The sequence below is a fragment of the Oncorhynchus nerka genome, linkage group LG8 (genome assembly GCF_034236695.1).
Source record: "Oncorhynchus nerka isolate Pitt River linkage group LG8, Oner_Uvic_2.0, whole genome shotgun sequence".
Taxonomy (NCBI): domain Eukaryota; kingdom Metazoa; phylum Chordata; class Actinopteri; order Salmoniformes; family Salmonidae; genus Oncorhynchus; species Oncorhynchus nerka.
Window position 1 is genome coordinate 9117008 of NC_088403.1, and position 19466 is coordinate 9136473.

A 19466-nucleotide genomic window follows, 5' to 3' on the forward strand; every position below is an offset into this window, starting at 1 on the left:
CACATGTCAGCCAGGGCTTCTGCTCTGCTCTCCACATGTCAGCCAGGGCTTCTGCTCTGCTCTGCACATGTCAGCCAGGGCTTCTGCTCTGCTCTGCACATGTCAGCCAGGGCTTCTGCTCTGCTCTGCACATGTCAGCCAGGGCTTCTGCTCTGCTCTCCACATGTCAGCCAGGGCTTCTGCTCTGCTCTCCACATGTCAGCCAGGGCTTCTGCTCTGCTCTGCACATGTCAGCCAGGGCTTCTGCCCTGCTCTGCACATGTCAGCCAGGGCTTCTGCTCTGCACATGTCAGCCAGGGCTTCTGCTCTGCACATGTCAGCCAGGGCTTCTGCTCTGCACATGTCAGCCAGGGCTTCTGCTCTGCTCTGCACATGTCAGCCAGGGCTTCTGCTCTGCTCTGCACATGTCAGCCAGGGCTTCTGCTCTGCTCTGCACATGTCAGCCAGGGCTTCTGCTCTGCACATGTCAGCCAGGGCTTCTGCTCTGCTCTGCACATGTCAGCCAGGGCTTCTGCTCTGCTCTGCACATGTCAGCCAGGGCTTCTGCTCTGCTCTGCACATGTCAGCCAGGGCTTCTGCTCTGCACATGTCAGCCAGGGCTTCTGCTCTGCTCTGCACATGTCAGCCAGGGCTTCTGCTCTGCTCTCCACATGTCAGCCAGGGCTTCTGCTCTGCTCTCCACATGTCAGCCAGGGCTTCTGCTCTGCTCTGCACATGTCAGCCAGGGCTTCTGCTCTGCTCTGCACATGTCAGCCAGGGCTTCTGCTCTGCTCTCCACATGTCAGCCAGGGCTTCTGCTCTGCTCTCCACATGTCAGCCAGGGCTTCTGCTCTGCTCTCCACATGTCAGCCAGGGCTTCTGCTCTGCTCTCCACATGTCAGCCAGGGCTTCTGCTCTGCTCTCCACATGTCAGCCAGGGCTTCTGCTCTGCTCTCCACATGTCAGCCAGGGCTTCTGCTCTGCTCTCCACATGTCAGCCAGGGCTTCTGCTCTGCTCTCTACATGTCAGCCAGGGCTTCTGCTCTGCTCTCCACATGTCAGCCAGGGCTTCTGCTCTGCTCTCCACATGTCAGCCAGGGCTTCTGCTCTGCTCTCCACATGTCAGCCAGGGCTTCTGCTCTGCTCTGCTCTGCTCTCCACATGTCAGCCAGGGCTTCTGCTCTGCTCTGCTCTGCTCTCCACATGTCAGCCAGGGCTTCTGCTCTGCTCTCCACATGTCAGCCAGGGCTTCTGCTCTCCACATGTCAGCCAGGGCTTCTGCTCTGCTCTCCACATGTCAGCCAGGGCTTCTGCTCTGCTCTCCACATGTCAGCCAGGGCTTCTGCTCTGCTCTCCACATGTCAGCCAGGGCTTCTGCTCTGCTCTCCACATGTCAGCCAGGGCTTCTGCTCTGCTCTCCACATGTCAGCCAGGGCTTCTGCTCTGCTCTCCACATGTCAGCCAGGGCTTCTGCTCTGCACATGTCAGCCAGGGCTTCTGCTCTGCTCTGCTCTGCTCTCCACATGTCAGCCAGGGCTTCTGCTCTGCTCTCCACATGTCAGCCAGGGCTTCTGCTCTGCTCTGCTCTGCTCTCCACATGTCTGCCTGAGCAGTGAGTCATTTATGATCAACTCCTTATTGATTCATGTTGCCTGAGCAGTGAGTCATTTATTATCAACTCCTTATTGATTCATGTTGCCTGAGCAGTGAGTCATTTATGATCAACTCCTTATTGATTCATGTTGCCTGAGCAGTGCCATCTCCCTCTGTACGTCAGTGTGGAGTAGAACTGACACGTTGTCTCCTGAGTTATTGCTCCCTGAGGATTAGATAGGAGTTAAAGATGACAGAAACATGCCTCTGCAGACAGAACTACTGTATGTTTAGTTGGTGGGTATAGAATATCCAGGTCAACCATAAGGTGTTAAACTGCCTATTTGGAAATGGCATATAGATCCCAAAGGTTGCTGGTTCGAATCCCTGAGCGCACAAGGTCAAAATCTGTCCTCCTGCCCCTGAACAAGGCAGTTAACCCACTGTTCCCCTGAACAAGGCAGTTAACCCACTGTTCCGCTGAACAAGGCAGTTAACCCTCTGTTCCCCTGAACAAGGCAGTTAACCCACTGTTCCGCTGAACAAGGCAGTTAACCCTCTGTTCCCCTGAACAAGGCAGTTAACCCACTGTTCCCCTGAACAAGGCAGTTAACCCACTGTTCCCCTGAACAAGGCAGTTAACCCACTGTTCCCCTGAACAAGGCAGTTAACCCACTGTTCCCCTGAACAAGGCAGTTAACCCACTGTTCCCCTGAACAAGGCAGTTAACCCACTGTTCCCTGGTAGGCCGTCATTGTAAATAACTGAGTTGCCTGGTTAAATGCAGGTTTAAAATAGGCAGTGGAGGGGGAAGCAGGTAATGCCCATGACATCAGCGTTCCTACTGTAGCTGTATCAAGGTGACGTAGTGTAACAGTCAGTTTGAGACCGACACAATGTGAAATCCCCATCAGAAATAACACACGTGTCATGAAACCATTTTTCTACTGTAGGAGCGTTTTAGTCCTGGTTTCTCTGGCCAGTTGCCCTGTCTGTCCCTGTTACTGTTGACACCAGATTACAGCCACACCTGTACATTGAAAAAGCTCATAGACATGTTTTTTGGTGGAGGGAGACCCTCTCTCTGTCTTTTTCTCCCCTGCTCCCTCCCTCCCTGTCTCTCTCTCATACGGTAATGTCTTTCTTTGGGTCAGTGAAACCTTACCCAGAGATAAATCACCGATCCATCAGCCTTCTCCTTTACCTCTCACTCCTCATCTTCTCTCTGCTGCTGAGGGCTAGGGTTATTATTCTACATATTTCCTCCTTCCTCTCTCTCTTTCTCTCTCCTCTTAACTCTCTCTCTTTCTCTCTCCTCTTAACTCTCTCTCGCTCCCTCCTCTAGCTCTCTTTCTCTCCCTCCTCTAGCTCTCTCTCTTTAGGTCTGTCTCTATCTCTCTTTCTCTCCCTCCTCTAGCTCTCTCTCTTTAGGTCTGTCTCTATCTCTCTTTCTCTCTCCTCTAGCTCTCTCTTTCTCTCTCCTCTAGCTCTCTCTCTTTCTCTCTCCTCTAGCTCTCTCTCTTTCTCTCTCCTCTAGCTCTCTCTCTTTCTCTCTCCTCTAGCTCTCTCTCTTTCTCTCTCCTCTAGCTCTCTCTCTCTCTCTCCTCTAGCTCTCTCTCTTTCTCTCTCCTCTAGCTCTCTCTTTCTCTCTCCTCTAGCTCTCTCTCTTTCTCTCTCCTCTAGCTCTCTCTCTTTCTCTCTCCTCTAGCTCTCTCTCTCTCTCTCCTCTAGCTCTCTCTCTTTCTCTCTCCTCTAGCTCTCTCTCTTTCTCTCTCCTCTAGCTCTCTCTCTCTCTCCTCTAGCTCTCTCTCTCTCTCCTCTAGCTCTCTCTCTCTCCTCTAGCTCTCTCTCTCTCTCTCTCCTCTAGCTCTCTCTCTCTCTCTCTCTCCCTCCTCTAGCTCTCTCTTTAGGTCTGTCTCTCTCTTTTGCTCTCTCTCCCTCTCCCTCTCTATCTCTCTCTCCTCTAGGTCTCTCTCTTGCTCTTTCCACCCATCCCCCTCCCTGTTGCAGTGACCCCCATGAAGCTGGACTATCAGTAGGTATGAATAGGAGTGAAACTGAGATCTGTGAGCACTGTAATACAGCAGAATGAATCGTCCATAACTATCTTCCTGGAGGAGGCTGAAGAGGGGATCTGGATGTGTGGTCTGTTGGTGTGTGGAAGTTATGTTGTCGAGGTATGTGTGTGACATTAAAGTGTCTACTTTGCTCCTCCTCCTCTTCCTCCACCCCCGACTCCTCCTTCCTCCACCCCTCCTCTTCCTGCTCCTCCTCCTCTCCCTCCACCCCTACTCTTCCTGCTCCTCCTCCTCTCCCTCCACCCCTACTCTTCCTGCTCCTCCTCCTCTCCCTCCACCCCTACTCTTCCTGCTCCTCCTCCTCTCCCTCCACCCCTACTCTTCCTGCTCCTCCTCCTCTCCCTCCACCCCTACTCTTCCTGCTCCTCCTCCTCCCCACCCCTACTCTTCCTGCTCCTCCTCCACCCCTACTCTTCCTCCTCCTCCCTCCTCCACCCCTACTCTTCCTGCTCCTCCTCCTCTCCCTCCACCCCTACTCTTCCTGCTCCTCCTCCTCTCCCTCCACCCCTACTCTTCCTGCTCCTCCTCCACCCCTACTCTTCCTGCTTCTCCTCCACCTTCCTCCACCCCTACTCTTCCTGCTCCTACTCCTCCTTCCTCCACCCCTACTCTTCCTGCTCCTACTCCTTCTTCCTCCACCGATACTCTTCCTGCTCCTACTCCTCCTTCCTCCACCCCTACTTCTCCTGCTCCTCCTCCACCCCTACTCTTCCTGCTCCTCCTCCACCCCCACTCTTCCTGCTCCTCCTCCACCCCTACTCTTCCTGCTCCTCCTCCACCCCTACTCTTCCTGCTCCTCCTCCACCCCTACTCTTCCTGCTCCTCCTCCACCCCTACTCTTCCTGCTCCTCCTCCACCCCTACTCTTCCTGCTCCTCCTCCACCCCTACTCTTCCTGCTCCTCCTCCACCCCTACTCTTCCTGCTCCTCCTCCACCCCTACTCTTCCTGCTCCTCCTCCACCCCTACTCTTCCTGCTCCTCCTCCACCCCTACTCTTCCTGCTCCTCCTCCACCCCTACTCTTCCTGCTCCTCCTCCTCCTTCCTCCACCCCTACTCTTCCTGCTCCTACTCCTCTTCCTCCACCCCCTACTCCTCCTTCTGCTCCTCCTCCTTCCTCCACCCCTACTCTTCCTGCTCCTACTCCTCTTCCTCCACCCCCTACTCCTCCTTCTGCTCCTCCTCCTTCCTCCACCCCTACTCCTGCTCTTCCTCCTTCCTCCACCCCTACTCTTCCACCCCCTACTCCTCTTCCACCCCCTACTCCTCTTCCACCCCCTACTCCTCTTCTTCCACCCCCTACTCCTCTTCCTCCACCCCCTACTCCTCTTCCTCCACCCCTACTCCTCTTCCTCCTCCTACTCCTCCTTCCTCCACCCCTACTCTTCCTGCTCCCCCTCCTTCCTCCACCCCTACTCTTCCTACTCCTCCTTCCTCCACCCCTACTTTTCCTGCTCCTCCTTCCTCCACCCCTACTCTTCCTGCTCCTCCTTCCTCCACCCCTACTCTTCCTGCTCCTCCTTCCTCCACCCCTACTCTTCCTGCTCCTACTCCTCCTTCCTCCACCCCTACTCTTCCTGCTCCTCCTTCCTCCACCCCTACTCTTCCTGCTCCTCCTTCCTCCACCCCTACTCTTCCTGCTCCTACTCCTCCTTCCTCCACCCCTACTCTTCCTGCTCCTACTCCTCCTTCCTCCACCCCTACTCTTCCTGCTCCTACTCCTCTTCCTCCACCCCCTACTCCTCCTTCTGCTCCTCCTCCTTCCTCCACCCCTACTCTTCCACCCCCTACTCCTCTTCCTCCACCCCCCTACTCCTCTTCCTCCTCCTACTCCTCCTCTTCAGCTGGACAGTCTCCTGTTTAGTGAGTTTAAGTTGTGGAAGGAGGAGCCCAGTCTGGAGAGGAACAGCTCCTTCCTGGAGAGAGTCTACAGAGAGGACATCTACCCCTGTCTCACCTTCTCCAAGAGTGAGGTACACACCACACACACACACACACACCTCACCACCTCCAAGAGTGAGGTACACACACACACACACCTCACCACCTCCAAGAGTGAGGTACACACCACACACACACACCTCACCACCTCGAAGAGTGAGGTACACACCACACACACACACCTCACCTTCTCCAAGAGTGAGGTACACACCACACACACACACACCTCACCACCTCGAAGAGTGAGGTACACACCACACACACACACACCTCACCACCTCGAAGAGTGAGCTACACACCACACACACACCTCACCACCTTCAAGAGTGAGGTACACACACACACCTCACCACCTCCAAGAGTGAAGTACACACACACACACACACACACACACACACACACACACACACACACACACACACACCTCACCACGTCAAAGAGTGAGGTACACACACACACACCTCACCACGTCAAAGAGTGAGGTACACACACACACCCACACACACCTCACCACCTTCGAGAGTGAGGTACACACACACCACACACACCTCACCACCTCCGAGAGTGAGGTACACACACCACACACACCTCACCACCTCCAAGAGTGAGGTACACCACACACACACACACACACACACCTCACCTTCCCCAAGAGTGAGGTTCACCCACACACACACCCCTCACCTCCTCCAGGTACACTAATGCCCAGTGCAGGATGTATGATAGTTCATGAAGACCTATTCTGTGTCCTGCATGTCGTCAGCTCTATGATTTAAAACTAATTAAAAATCCTAAATGACTCTAGCTGTTAATATTGTTTTACCAAGTGCTCTCTGTTTTGTCTGGTTTCATCAAGTACCCTCTGGGCTTCCGTAGTGACCAGATGGACTCACCAGTCTAAACTTCTTTCACTCCTTAGTACCTGTGGTCGTATCCATATTCCATCAGGGAGCCAGTCTAATGTCTGTTATAACCCAGTCTGTGTATTCCATCAGGGGGCAGTATAATGTCTGGAGCTGTTATAACCTGTGTATTCCATCAGGGAGCAGTATAATGTCTGGAGCTGTTATAACCTGTGTATTCCATCAGGGAGCAGTATGATGTCTGGAGCTGTTATAACCTGTGTATTCCATCAGGGAGCAGTATAATGTCTGGAGCTGTTATAACCTGTGTATTCCATCAGGGAGCAGTATAATGTCTGGAGCTGTTATAACCTCTGTATTCCATCAGGGAGCAGTATAATGTCTGGAGCTGTTATAACCTGTGTATTCCATCAGGGAGCTGTTATAACCTGTGTATTCAATCAGGGAGCCAGTATAATGTCTGGACCTGTTATAACCTCTGTATTCCATCAGGGAGCAGTATAATGTCTGGAGCTGTTATAACCCAGTCTGTGTATTCCATCAGGGGGCAGTATAATGTCTGGAGCTGTTATAACCTGTGTATTCCATCAGGGAGCAGTATAATGTCTGGACCTGTTATAACCTGTGTATTCCATCAGGGAGCCAGTATAATGTCTGGAGCTGTTATAACCTGTGTATTCCATCAGGGAGCCAGTATAATGTCTGGAGCTGTTATAACCTGTGTATTCCATCAGGGAGCCAGTATAATGTCTGGACCTGTTATAACCTCTGTATTCCATCAGGGAGCAGTATAATGTCTGGAGCTGTTATAACCCAGTCTGTGTATTCCATCAGGGGGCAGTATAATGTCTGGAGCTGTTATAACCTGTGTATTCCATCAGGGAGCTGTTATAACCTGTGTATTCCATCAGAGAGCAGTATAATGTCTGGAGCTGTTATAACCTGTGTATTCCATCAGGGAGCCAGTATAATGTCTGGAGCTGTTATAACCTGTGTATTCCATCAGGGAGCCAGTATAATGTCTGGAGCTGTTATAACCTGTGTATTCCATCAGGGAGCAGTATAATGTCTGGAGCTGTTATAACCTGTGTATTCCATCAGGGAGCAGTATGATGTCTGGAGCTGTTATAACCTGTGTATTCCATCAGGGAGCAGTATAATGTCTGGAGCTGTTATAACCTGTGTATTCCATCAGGGAGCAGTATAATGTCTGGAGCTGTTATAACCCAGTCTGTGTATTCCATCAGGGAGCCAGTATAATGTCTGGAGCTGTTATAACCTGTGTATTCCATCAGGGAGCAGTATAATGTCTGGAGCTGTTATAACCTGTGTATTCTATCATGGAGCTGTTATAACCTGTGTATTCCTGCAGGGAGCCAGTATAATGTCTGGAGCTGTTATAACCCAGTCTGTGTATTCCATCAGGGAGCCAGTATAATGTCTGGAGCTGTTATAACCTGTGTATTCCATCAGGGAGCAGTATAATGTCTGGAGCTGTTATAACCTGTGTATTCTATCATGGAGCTGTTATAACCTGTGTATTCCTGCAGGGAGCCAGTATAATGTCTGGAGCTGTTATAACCCAGTCTGTGTATTCCATCAGGGAGCCAGTATAATGTCTGGAGCTGTTATAACCTGTGTATTCCATCAGGGAGCAGTATAATGTCTGGAGCTGTTATAACCTGTGTATTCCATCAGAGAGCAGTATAATGTCTGGAGCTGTTATAACCTGTGTATTCCATCAGGGAGCCAGTATAATGTCTGGAGCTGTTATAACCCAGTCTGTGTATTCCATCAGGGAGCCAGTATAATGTCTGGAGCTGTTATAACCTGTGTATTCCATCAGGGAGCAGTATAATGTCTGGAGCTGTTATAACCTGTGTATTCCATCAGGGAGCAGTATAATGTCTGGAGCTGTTATAACCTGTGTATTCCATCAGGGAGCAGTATAATGTCTGGAGCTGTTATAACCTGTGTATTCCATGAGGGAGCCAGTATAGTGTCTGGAGCTGTTATAACCTGTGTATTCCATCAGGGGGCCAGTATAATGTCTGGAGCTGTTATAACCTGTGTATTCCATCAGGGGGCAGTATAATGTCTGGAGCTGTTATAGCCTGTGTATTCCATCAGGGAGCAGTATAATGTCTGGAGCTGTTATAACCTGTGTATTCCATCAGGGAGCAGTATAATGTCTGGAGCTGTTATAACCTGTGTATTCCATCAGGGAGCCAGTATAATGTCTGGAGCTGTTATAACCTGTGTATTCCATCAGGGAGCAGTATAATGTCTGTCTGGAGCTGTTATAACCTGTGTATTCCATCTGGGAGCAGTATAATGTCTGGAGCTGTTATAACCTGTGTATTCCATCAGGGAGCCAGTATAATGTCTGGAGCTGTTATAACCCAGTCTGTGTATTCCATCAGGGAGCCAGTATAATGTCTGGAGCTGTTATAACCTGTGTATTCCATCAGGGAGCAGTATAATGTCTGGAGCTGTTATAACCTGTGTATTCCATCAGGGAGCAGTATAATGTCTGGAGCTGTTATAACCTCTGTATTCCATCAGGGAGCCAGTATAATGTCTGGAGCTGTTATAACCTGTGTATTCCATCAGAGAGCAGTATAATGTCTGGAGCTGTTATAACCTGTGTATTCCATCAGGGAGCAGTATAATGTCTGGAGCTGTTATAACCTGTGTATTCCATCAGGGAGCAGTATAATGTCTGGAGCTGTTATAACCTGTGTATTCCATCAGGGAGCAGTATAATGTCTGGAGCTGTTATAACCTGTGTATTCCATCAGGGAGCAGTATAATGTCTGGAGCTGTTATAACCTGTGTATTCCATGAGGGAGCCAGTATAGTGTCTGGAGCTGTTATAACCTGTGTATTCCATCAGGGGGCCAGTATAATGTCTGGAGCTGTTATAACCTGTGTATTCCATCAGGGGGCAGTATAATGTCTGGAGCTGTTATAGCCTGTGTATTCCATCAGGGAGCAGTATAATGTCTGGAGCTGTTATAACCTGTGTATTCCATCAGGGAGCAGTATAATGTCTGGAGCTGTTATAACCTGTGTATTCCATCAGGGAGCCAGTATAATGTCTGGAGCTGTTATAACCTGTGTATTCCATCAGGGAGCAGTATAATGTCTGTCTGGAGCTGTTATAACCTGTGTATTCCATCTGGGAGCAGTATAATGTCTGGAGCTGTTATAACCTGTGTATTCCATCAGGGAGCCAGTATAATGTCTGGAGCTGTTATAACCCAGTCTGTGTATTCCATCAGGGAGCCAGTATAATGTCTGGAGCTGTTATAACCTGTGTATTCCATCAGGGAGCAGTATAATGTCTGGAGCTGTTATAACCTGTGTATTCCATCAGGGAGCAGTATAATGTCTGGAGCTGTTATAACCTCTGTATTCCATCAGGGAGCCAGTATAATGTCTGGAGCTGTTATAACCTGTGTATTCCATCAGAGAGCAGTATAATGTCTGGAGCTGTTATAACCTGTGTATTCCATCAGGGAGCAGTATAATGTCTGGAGCTGTTATAACCTGTGTATTCCATCAGGGAGCAGTATAATGTCTGGAGCTGTTATAACCTGTGTATTCCATCAGGGAGCAGTATAATGTCTGGAGCTGTTATAACCTGTGTATTCCATCAGGGAGCAGTATAATGTCTGGAGCTGTTATAACCCAGTCTGTGTATTCCATCAGGGAGCCAGTATAATGTCTGGAGCTGTTATAACCTGTGTATTCCATCAGGGAGCAGTATAATGTCTGGAGCTGTTATAACCCAGTCTGTGTATTCCATCAGGGAGCCAGTATAATGTCTGGAGCTGTTATAACCTGTGTATTCCATCAGAGAGCAGTATAATGTCTGGAGCTGTTATAACCTGTGTATTCCATCAGAGAGCAGTATAATGTCTGGAGCTGTTATAACCTGTGTATTCCATCAGGGAGCAGTATAATGTCTGGAGCTGTTATAACCTGTGTATTCCATCAGGGAGCAGTATAATGTCTGGAGCTGTTATAACCTGTGTATTCCATCAGGGAGCAGTATAATGTCTGGAGCTGTTATAACCCAGTCTGTGTATTCCATCAGGGAGCCAGTATAATGTCTGGAGCTGTTATAACCCAGTCTGCTATTAGATGATGGTGTCCTCTATCAGAAGAACTAACAGCTGCCTCTCGTGTTGTCATTAGTGTTCTGTACTAGTGTTGTCATTAGTGTTCTGTACTAGTGTTGTCATTAGTGTTGTCATTAGTGTTCTGTACTAGTGTTGTCATTAGTGTTGTCATTAGTGTTCTGTACTAGTGTTGTCATTAGTGTTGTCATTAGTGTTCTGTACTAGTGTTGGCATTAGTGTTGTCATTAGTGTTCTGTGGTAGTGTTGTCATTAGTGTTCTGTACTAGTGTTGGCATTAGTGTTGTCATTAGTGGTCTGTACTAGTGTTGTCATTAGTGTTCTGTGGTAGTGTTGTCATTAGTGTTCTGTACTAGTGTTGTCATTAGTGTTGTCATTAGTGTTCTGTACTAGTGTTGTCATTAGTGTTGTCATTAGTGTTCTGTACTAGTGTTGTCATTAGTGTTGTCATTAGTGTTCTGTACTAGTGTTGGCATTAGTGTTGTCATTAGTGTTCTGTGGTAGTGTTGTCATTAGTGTTCTGTACTAGTGTTGGCATTAGTGTTGTCATTAGTGGTCTGTACTAGTGTTGTCATTAGTGTTCTGTGGTAGTGTTGTCATTAGTGTTCTGTACTAGTGTTGTCGTTAGTGTTCTGTACTAGTGTTGTCATTAGTGTTCTGTACTAGTGTTGGCATTAGTGTTGTCATTAGTGTTCTGTGGTAGTGTTGTCATTAGTGTTCTGTACTAGTGTTGGCATTAGTGTTGTCATTAGTGTTCTGTGGTAGTGTTGTCATTAGTGTTGTCATTAGTGTTCTGTACTAGTGTTGTCATTAGTGTTCTGTACTAGTGTTGGCATTAGTGTTGTCATTAGTGTTCTGTACTAGTGTTGTCATTAGTGTTCTGTACTAGTGTTGTCATTAGTGTTGTCATTAGTGTTCTGTGGTAGTGTTGTCATTAGTGTTCTGTACTAGTGTTGGCATTAGTGTTGTCATTAGTGTTCTGTACTAGTGTTATCATTAGTGTTCTGTACTAGTGTTGGCATTAGTGTTGTCATTAGTGTTCTGTACTAGTGTTGGCATTAGTGTTGTCATTAGTGTTCTGTACTAGTGTTGTCATTAGTGTTCTGTACTAGTGTTGTCATTAGTGTTCTGTACTAGTGTTGTCATTAGTGTTGTCATTAGTGTTCTGTACTAGTGTTGTCATTAGTGTTCTGTACTAGTGTTGTCATTAGTGTTCTGTACTGGTGTTGTCATTAGTGTTGTTATTAGTGTTCTGTACTAGTGTTGTCATTAGTGTTCTGTACTAGTGTTGTCATTAGTGTTCTGTACTAGTGTTGTCATTAGTGTTCTGTACTAGTGTTGTCGTTAGTGTTCTGTACTAGTGTTGTCATTAGTGTTCTGTACTAGTGTTGTCATTAGTGTTCTGTACTAGTGTTGTCATTAGTGTTCTGTACTAGTGTTGTCATTAGTGTTCTGTACTAGTGTTGTCATTAGTGTTCTGTACTAGTGTTGTCATTAGTGTTCTGTACTAGTGTTGTCATTAGTGTTCTGTACTAGTGTTGTCATTAGTGTTCTGTACTAGTGTTGTCATTAGTGTTCTGTACTGGTGTTGTCATTAGTGTTCTGTACTGGTGTTGTCATTAGTGTTCTGTACTAGTGTTGTCATTAGTGTTGTCATTAGTGTTCTGTACTAGTGTTGTCATTAGTGTTGTCATTAGTGTTCTGTACTAGTGTTGTCACTAGTGGTCTGTACTAGTGTTGTCATTAGTGTTCTGTACTAGTGTTGTCATTAGTGTTCTGTACTAGTTTTGTCGTTAGTGTTCTGTACTAGTGTTGTCGTTAGTGTTCTGTACTAGTGTTGTCGTTAGTGTTCTGTACTAGTGTTGTCATTAGTGTTCTGTACTAGTGTTGTCGTTAGTGTTCTGTACTAGTGTTGTCGTTAGTGTTCTGTACTGGTGTTGTCGTTAGTGTTCTGTACTGGTGTTGTCATTAGTGTTCTGTACTAGTGTTGTCATTAGTGTTCTGTACTAGTGTTGTCATTAGTGTTCTGTACTGGTGTTGTCATTAGTGTTCTGTACTAGTGTTGTCATTAGTGTTCTGTACTAGTGTTGTCATTAGTGTTCTGTACTAGTGTTGTCACTAGTGGTCTGTACTAGTGTTGTCATTAGTGTTGTCATTAGTGTTCTGTACTAGTGTTGTCATTAGTGTTGTCATTAGTGTTCTGTACTAGTGTTGTCATTAGTGTTCTGTACTAGTGTTGTCATTAGTGTTCTGTACTGGTGTTGTCATTAGTGTTGTTATTAGTGTTCTGTACTAGTGTTGTCATTAGTGTTCTGTACTAGTGTTGTCATTAGTGTTCTGTACTAGTGTTGTCATTAGTGTTCTGTACTAGTGTTGTCATTAGTGTTCTGTACTAGTGTTGTCATTAGTGTTCTGTACTAGTGTTGTCATTAGTGTTCTGTACTAGTGTTGTCTTTAGTGTTCTGTACTAGTGTTGTCATTAGTGTTCTGTACTAGTGTTGTCATTAGTGTTCTGTACTAGTGTTGTCATTAGTGTTCTGTACTAGTGTTGTCATTAGTGTTCTGTACTAGTGTTGTCATTAGTGTTCTGTACTAGTGTTGGCATTAGTGTTGTCATTAGTGTTGGCATTAGTGTTGTCATTAGTGTTCTGTACTAGTGTTGTCATTAGTGTTGTCATTAGTGTTCTGTACTAGTGTTGTCATTAGTGTTCTGTACTAGTGTTGTCATTAGTGTTCTGTACTAGTGTTGTCATTAGTGTTCTGTACTAGTGTTGTCATTAGTGTTCTGTACTAGTGTTGTCATTAGTGTTGTCATTAGTGTTCTGTACTAGTGTTGTCATTAGTGTTGTCATTAGTGTTCTGTACTAGTGTTGTCATTAGTGTTCTGTACTAGTGTTGTCATTAGTGTTCTGTACTGGTGTTGTCATTAGTGTTGTCATTACTGTTCTGTACTAGTGTTGTCATTAGTGTTCTGTACTAGTGTTGTCATTAGTGTTCTGTACTAGTGTTGTCATTAGTGTTCTGTACTAGTGTTGTTATTAGTGTTCTGTGGTAGTGTTGTCATTAGAGTTCTGTACTAGTGTTGTCATTAGTGTTGTCATTAGTGTTCTGTACTAGTGTTGTCATTAGTGTTCTGTACTAGTGTTGGCATTAGTGTTGTCATTAGTGTTCTGTACTAGTGTTGTCATTAGTGTTGTCATTAGTGTTCTGTACTAGTGTTGTCATTAGTGTTCTGTACTAGTGTTGTCATTAGTGTTCTGTACTAGTGTTGTCATTAGTGGTCTGTACTAGTGTTGTCATTAGTGGTCTGTACTAGTGTTGTCATTAGTGGTCTGTACTAGTGTTGTCATTAGTGGTCTGTACTAGTGTTGTCATTAGTGGTCTGTACTAGTGTTGTCATTAGTGTTCTGTACTAGTGTTGTCATTAGTGTTCTGTACTAGTGTTGTCATTAGTGTTCTGTACTAGTGTTGTCATTAGTGTTCTGTACTAGTGTTGTCATTAGTGTTCTGTACTAGTGTTGTCATTAGTGTTCTGTACTAGTGTTGTCATTAGTGTTCTGTACTGGTGTTGTCATTAGTGTTCTGTACTGGTGTTGTCATTAGTGTTCTGTACTAGTGTTGTCATTAGTGTTGTCATTAGTGTTCTGTACTAGTGTTGTCACTAGTGGTCTGTACTAGTGTTGTCATTAGTGTTGTCATTAGTGTTCTGTACTAGTGTTGTCATTAGTGTTGTCATTAGTGTTCTGTACTAGTGTTGTCATTAGTGTTCTGTACTAGTGTTGTCATTAGTGTTCTGTACTGGTGTTGTCATTAGTGTTCTGTACTAGTGTTGTCATTAGTGTTCTGTACTAGTGTTGTCATTAGTGTTCTGTACTAGTGTTGTCATTAGTGTTGTCATTAGTGTTCTGTACTAGTGTTGTCATTAGTGTTCTGTACTAGTGTTGTCATTAGTGTTCTGTACTGGTGTTGTCATTAGTGTTGTCATTACTGTTCTGTACTAGTGTTGTTATTAGTGTTCTGTACTAGTGTTGTCATTAGTGTTCTGTACTAGTGTTGTCATTAGTGTTCTGTACTAGTGTTGTCATTAGTGTTCTGTACTAGTGTTGTCATTAGTGTTCTGTACTAGTGTTGTCATTAGTGTTCTGTACTAGTGTTGTTATTAGTGTTCTGTGGTAGTGTTGTCATTAGTGTTCTGTACTAGTGTTGTCATTAGTGTTCTGTACTAGTGTTGTCATTAGTGTTCTGTACTAGTGTTGTCGTTAGTGTTCTGTACTAGTGTTGTCATTAGTGTTCTGTACTAGTGTTGTCATTAGTGTTCTGTACTAGTGTTGTCATTAGTGTTCTGTACTAGTGTTGTCATTAGTGTTCTGTACTAGTGTTGTCATTAGTGTTCTGTACTAGTGTTGTCATTAGTGTTCTGTACTAGTGTTGTCATTAGTGTTCTGTACTAGTGTTGTCATTAGTGTTCTGTACTGGTGTTGTCATTAGTGTTCTGTACTGGTGTTGTCATTAGTGTTCTGTACTAGTGTTGTCATTAGTGTTGTCATTAGTGTTCTGTACTAGTGTTGTCATTAGTGTTGTCATTAGTGTTCTGTACTAGTGTTGTCACTAGTGGTCTGTACTAGTGTTGTCATTAGTGTTCTGTACTAGTGTTGTCATTAGTGTTCTGTACTAGTTTTGTCGTTAGTGTTCTGTACTAGTGTTGTCGTTAGTGTTCTGTACTAGTGTTGTCGTTAGTGTTCTGTACTAGTGTTGTCATTAGTGTTCTGTACTAGTGTTGTCGTTAGTGTTCTGTACTAGTGTTGTCGTTAGTGTTCTGTACTGGTGTTGTCGTTAGTGTTCTGTACTGGTGTTGTCATTAGTGTTCTGTACTAGTGTTGTCATTAGTGTTCTGTACTAGTGTTGTCATTAGTGTTCTGTACTGGTGTTGTCATTAGTGTTCTGTACTAGTGTTGTCATTAGTGTTCTGTACTAGTGTTGTCACTAGTGGTCTGTACTAGTGTTGTCATTAGTGTTGTCATTAGTGTTCTGTACTAGTGTTGTCATTAGTGTTGTCATTAGTGTTCTGTACTAGTGTTGTCATTAGTGTTCTGTACTAGTGTTGTCATTAGTGTTCTGTACTGGTGTTGTCATTAGTGTTGTTATTAGTGTTCTGTACTAGTGTTGTCATTAGTGTTCTGTACTAGTGTTGTCATTAGTGTTCTGTACTAGTGTTGTCATTAGTGTTCTGTACTAGTGTTGTCATTAGTGTTCTGTACTAGTGTTGTCATTAGTGTTCTGTACTAGTGTTGTCTTTAGTGTTCTGTACTAGTGTTGTCATTAGTGTTCTGTACTAGTGTTGTCATTAGTGTTCTGTACTAGTGTTGTCATTAGTGTTCTGTACTAGTGTTGTCATTAGTGTTCTGTACTAGTGTTGTCATTAGTGTTCTGTACTAGTGTTGGCATTAGTGTTGTCATTAGTGTTGGCATTAGTGTTGTCATTAGTGTTCTGTACTAGTGTTGTCATTAGTGTTGTCATTAGTGTTCTGTACTAGTGTTGTCATTAGTGTTCTGTACTAGTGTTGTCATTAGTGTTCTGTACTAGTGTTGTCATTAGTGTTCTGTACTAGTGTTGTCATTAGTGTTCTGTACTAGTGTTGTCATTAGTGTTCTGTACTAGTGTTGGCATTAGTGTTGTCATTAGTGTTCTGTACTAGTGTTGTCATTAGTGTTGTCATTAGTGTTCTGTACTAGTGTTGTCATTAGTGTTCTGTACTAGTGTTGTCATTAGTGTTCTGTACTGGTGTTGTCATTAGTGTTGTCATTACTGTTCTGTACTAGTGTTGTTATTAGTGTTCTGTACTAGTGTTGTCATTAGTGTTCTGTACTAGTGTTGTCATTAGTGTTCTGTACTAGTGTTGTCATTAGTGTTCTGTACTAGTGTTGTCATTAGTGTTCTGTACTGGTGTTGTCATTAGTGTTCTGTACTGGTGTTGTCATTAGTGTTCTGTACTAGTGTTGTCATTAGTGTTGTCATTAGTGTTCTGTACTAGTGTTGTCACTAGTGGTCTGTACTAGTGTTGTCATTAGTGTTGTCATTAGTGTTCTGTACTAGTGTTGTCATTAGTGTTGTCATTAGTGTTCTGTACTAGTGTTGTCATTAGTGTTGTCATTAGTGTTCTGTACTAGTGTTGTTATTAGTGTTCTGTGGTAGTGTTGTCATTAGTGTTCTGTACTAGTGTTGTCATTAGTGTTGTCATTAGTGTTCTGTACTAGTGTTGTCATTAGTGTTCTGTACTAGTGTTGGCATTAGTGTTGTCATTAGTGTTCTGTACTAGTGTTGTCATTAGTGTTGTCATTAGTGTTCTGTACTAGTGTTGTCATTAGTGTTCTGTACTAGTGTTGTCATTAGTGTTCTGTACTAGTGTTGTCATTAGTGGTCTGTACTAGTGTTGTCATTAGTGGTCTGTACTAGTGTTGTCATTAGTGGTCTGTACTAGTGTTGTCATTAGTGGTCTGTACTAGTGTTGTCATTAGTGTTCTGTACTAGTGTTGTCATTAGTGTTCTGTACTAGTGTTGTCATTAGTGTTCTGTACTAGTGTTGTCATTAGTGTTCTGTACTAGTGTTGTCATTAGTGTTCTGTACTGGTGTTGTCATTAGTGTTGTCATTACTGTTCTGTACTAGTGTTGTTATTAGTGTTCTGTACTAGTGTTGTCATTAGTGTTCTGTACTAGTGTTGTCATTAGTGTTCTGTACTAGTGTTGTCATTAGTGTTCTGTACTAGTGTTGTCATTAGTGTTCTGTACTAGTGTTGTTATTAGTGTTCTGTGGTAGTGTTGTCATTAGTGTTCTGTACTAGTGTTGTCATTAGTGTTGTCATTAGTGTTCTGTACTAGTGTTGTCATTAGTGTTGTCATTAGTGTTCTGTACTAGTGTTGTCATTAGTGTTCTGTACTAGTGTTGGCATTAGTGTTGTCATTAGTGTTCTGTACTAGTGTTGTCATTAGTGTTGTCATTAGTGTTCTGTACTAGTGTTGTCATTAGTGTTCTGTACTAGAGTTGTCACTAGTGGTCTGTACTAGTGTTGTCATTAGTGTTGTCATTAGTGTTCTGTACTAGTGTTGTCATTAGTGTTGTCATTAGTGTTCTGTACTAGTGTTGTCATTAGTGTTCTGTACTAGTGTTGTCATTAGTGTTCTGTACTAGTGTTGTCATTAGTGTTCTGTACTAGAGTTGTCACTAGTGGTCTGTACTAGTGTTGTCATTAGTGTTGTCATTAGTGTTCTGTACTAGTGTTGTCATTAGTGTTCTGTACTAGTGTTGTCATTAGTGTTCTGTCCTAGTGTTGTCATTAGTGTTGTCATTAGTGTTCTGTACTAGTGTTGTCATTAGTGTTCTGTACTATTGTTGTCATTAGTGTTCTGTACTAGTGTTGTCATTAGTGTTCTGTACTAGTGTTGGCATTAGTGTTGTCATTAGTGTTCTGTACTAGTGTTGTCATTAGTGTTCTGTACTAGTGTTGTCATTAGTGTTCTGTACTGGTGTTGTCATTAGTGTTGTCATTACTGTTCTGTACTAGTGTTGTCATTAGTGTTCTGTACTAGTGTTGTCATTACTGTTGTCATTAGTGTTCTGTACTAGTGTTGTCATTAGTGTTCTGTGGTAGTGTTGTCATTAGTGTTGTCATTAGTGTTCTGTACTAGTGTTGTCATTAGTGTTCTGTACTAGTGTTGTCATTACTGTTCTGTACTAGTGTTGTCATTAGTGTTGTCATTAGTGTTCTGTACTAGTGTTGTCATTAGTGTTCTGTACTAGTGTTGTCATTAGTGTTCTGTACTAGTGTTGTCATTACTGTTCTGTACTAGTGTTGTTATTAGTGTTCTGTACTAGTGTTGTCATTAGTGTTCTGTACTAGTGTTGTCATTACTGTTCTGTACTAGTGTTGTTATTAGTGTTCTGTACTAGTGTTGTCATTAATGTTGTCATTAGTGTTCTGTACTAGTGTTGTCATTAATGTTGTCATTAGTGTTCTGTACTAGTGTTGTCATTAGTGTTCTGTACTGGTGTTGTTATTAGTGGTCTGTACTAGTGTTGTCATTAGTGGTCTGTACTAGTGTTGTCATTAGTGTTGTCATTAGTGTTCTGTACTAGTGTTGTCGTTAGTGCTCTGTACTAGTGTTGTCGTTAGTGTTCTGTACTAGTGTTGTCATTAGTGTTGTCATTAGTGTTCTGTACTAGTGTTGTCGTTAGTGTTCTGTACTAGTGTTGTCATTAGTGTTGTCATTAGTGTTCTGTACTAGTGTTGTCATTAGTGTTCTGTACTAGTGTTGTCATTAGTGTTGTCATTAGTGTTCTGTACTAGTGTTGTCATTAGTGTTCTGTACTAGTGTTGTCATTAGTGTTCTGTACTAGTGTTGTCATTAGTGTTCTGTACTAGTGTTGTCACCATACCACCATTTTAACTTCCAACCCAATACCAGCTTTACTATCACATCACTTGATACAAAAACTATATCACACATAGAAAAGGCATATTAGCCAAAGTTACAGAATGGCACTTGATCCAGACAGATGAACTCAGCTTTTGAGTTCAATATCATTACATTTGAAATGCTTTACTTGCAACATTGTTCACGGAGACGGCTTTGTATGCAGTAATGAATAAATTATACAATCATATACAATCAATTAGACTTTTACCAATCTGACTACATAACTACATAATGGTAATCAGTTATTGGAATGGTCCATCTCTATTGGTTAACCTGGTAAATCAGGATGTCGACTAGGTCTATTCATAATACAGGTGAATGTATATTATTCAATAGGAGTGTATTCATTGAGTTATTCAGCTTGTTTTGGCTGATTTCATGAGGCTACAGACGAC

The 19466-nt window shown here is 44.0% G+C and overlaps 1 protein-coding gene across 4 annotated transcripts in view; it reads left to right on the forward strand.

The window, feature by feature from the left end:
- rab3ip (RAB3A interacting protein (rabin3)) overlaps positions 1-19466 on the forward strand; it is a 110994-nt gene that overhangs the window by 58770 nt on the left and 32758 nt on the right. For all 4 annotated transcript variants that reach the window (XM_065021309.1, XM_065021310.1, XM_065021311.1 and 1 more), the window contains one exon: positions 5493-5621. In XM_065021309.1, coding sequence (XP_064877381.1) covers positions 5493-5621 — 129 coding nt within the window. The remainder of the gene's footprint in view (positions 1-5492; positions 5622-19466) is intronic.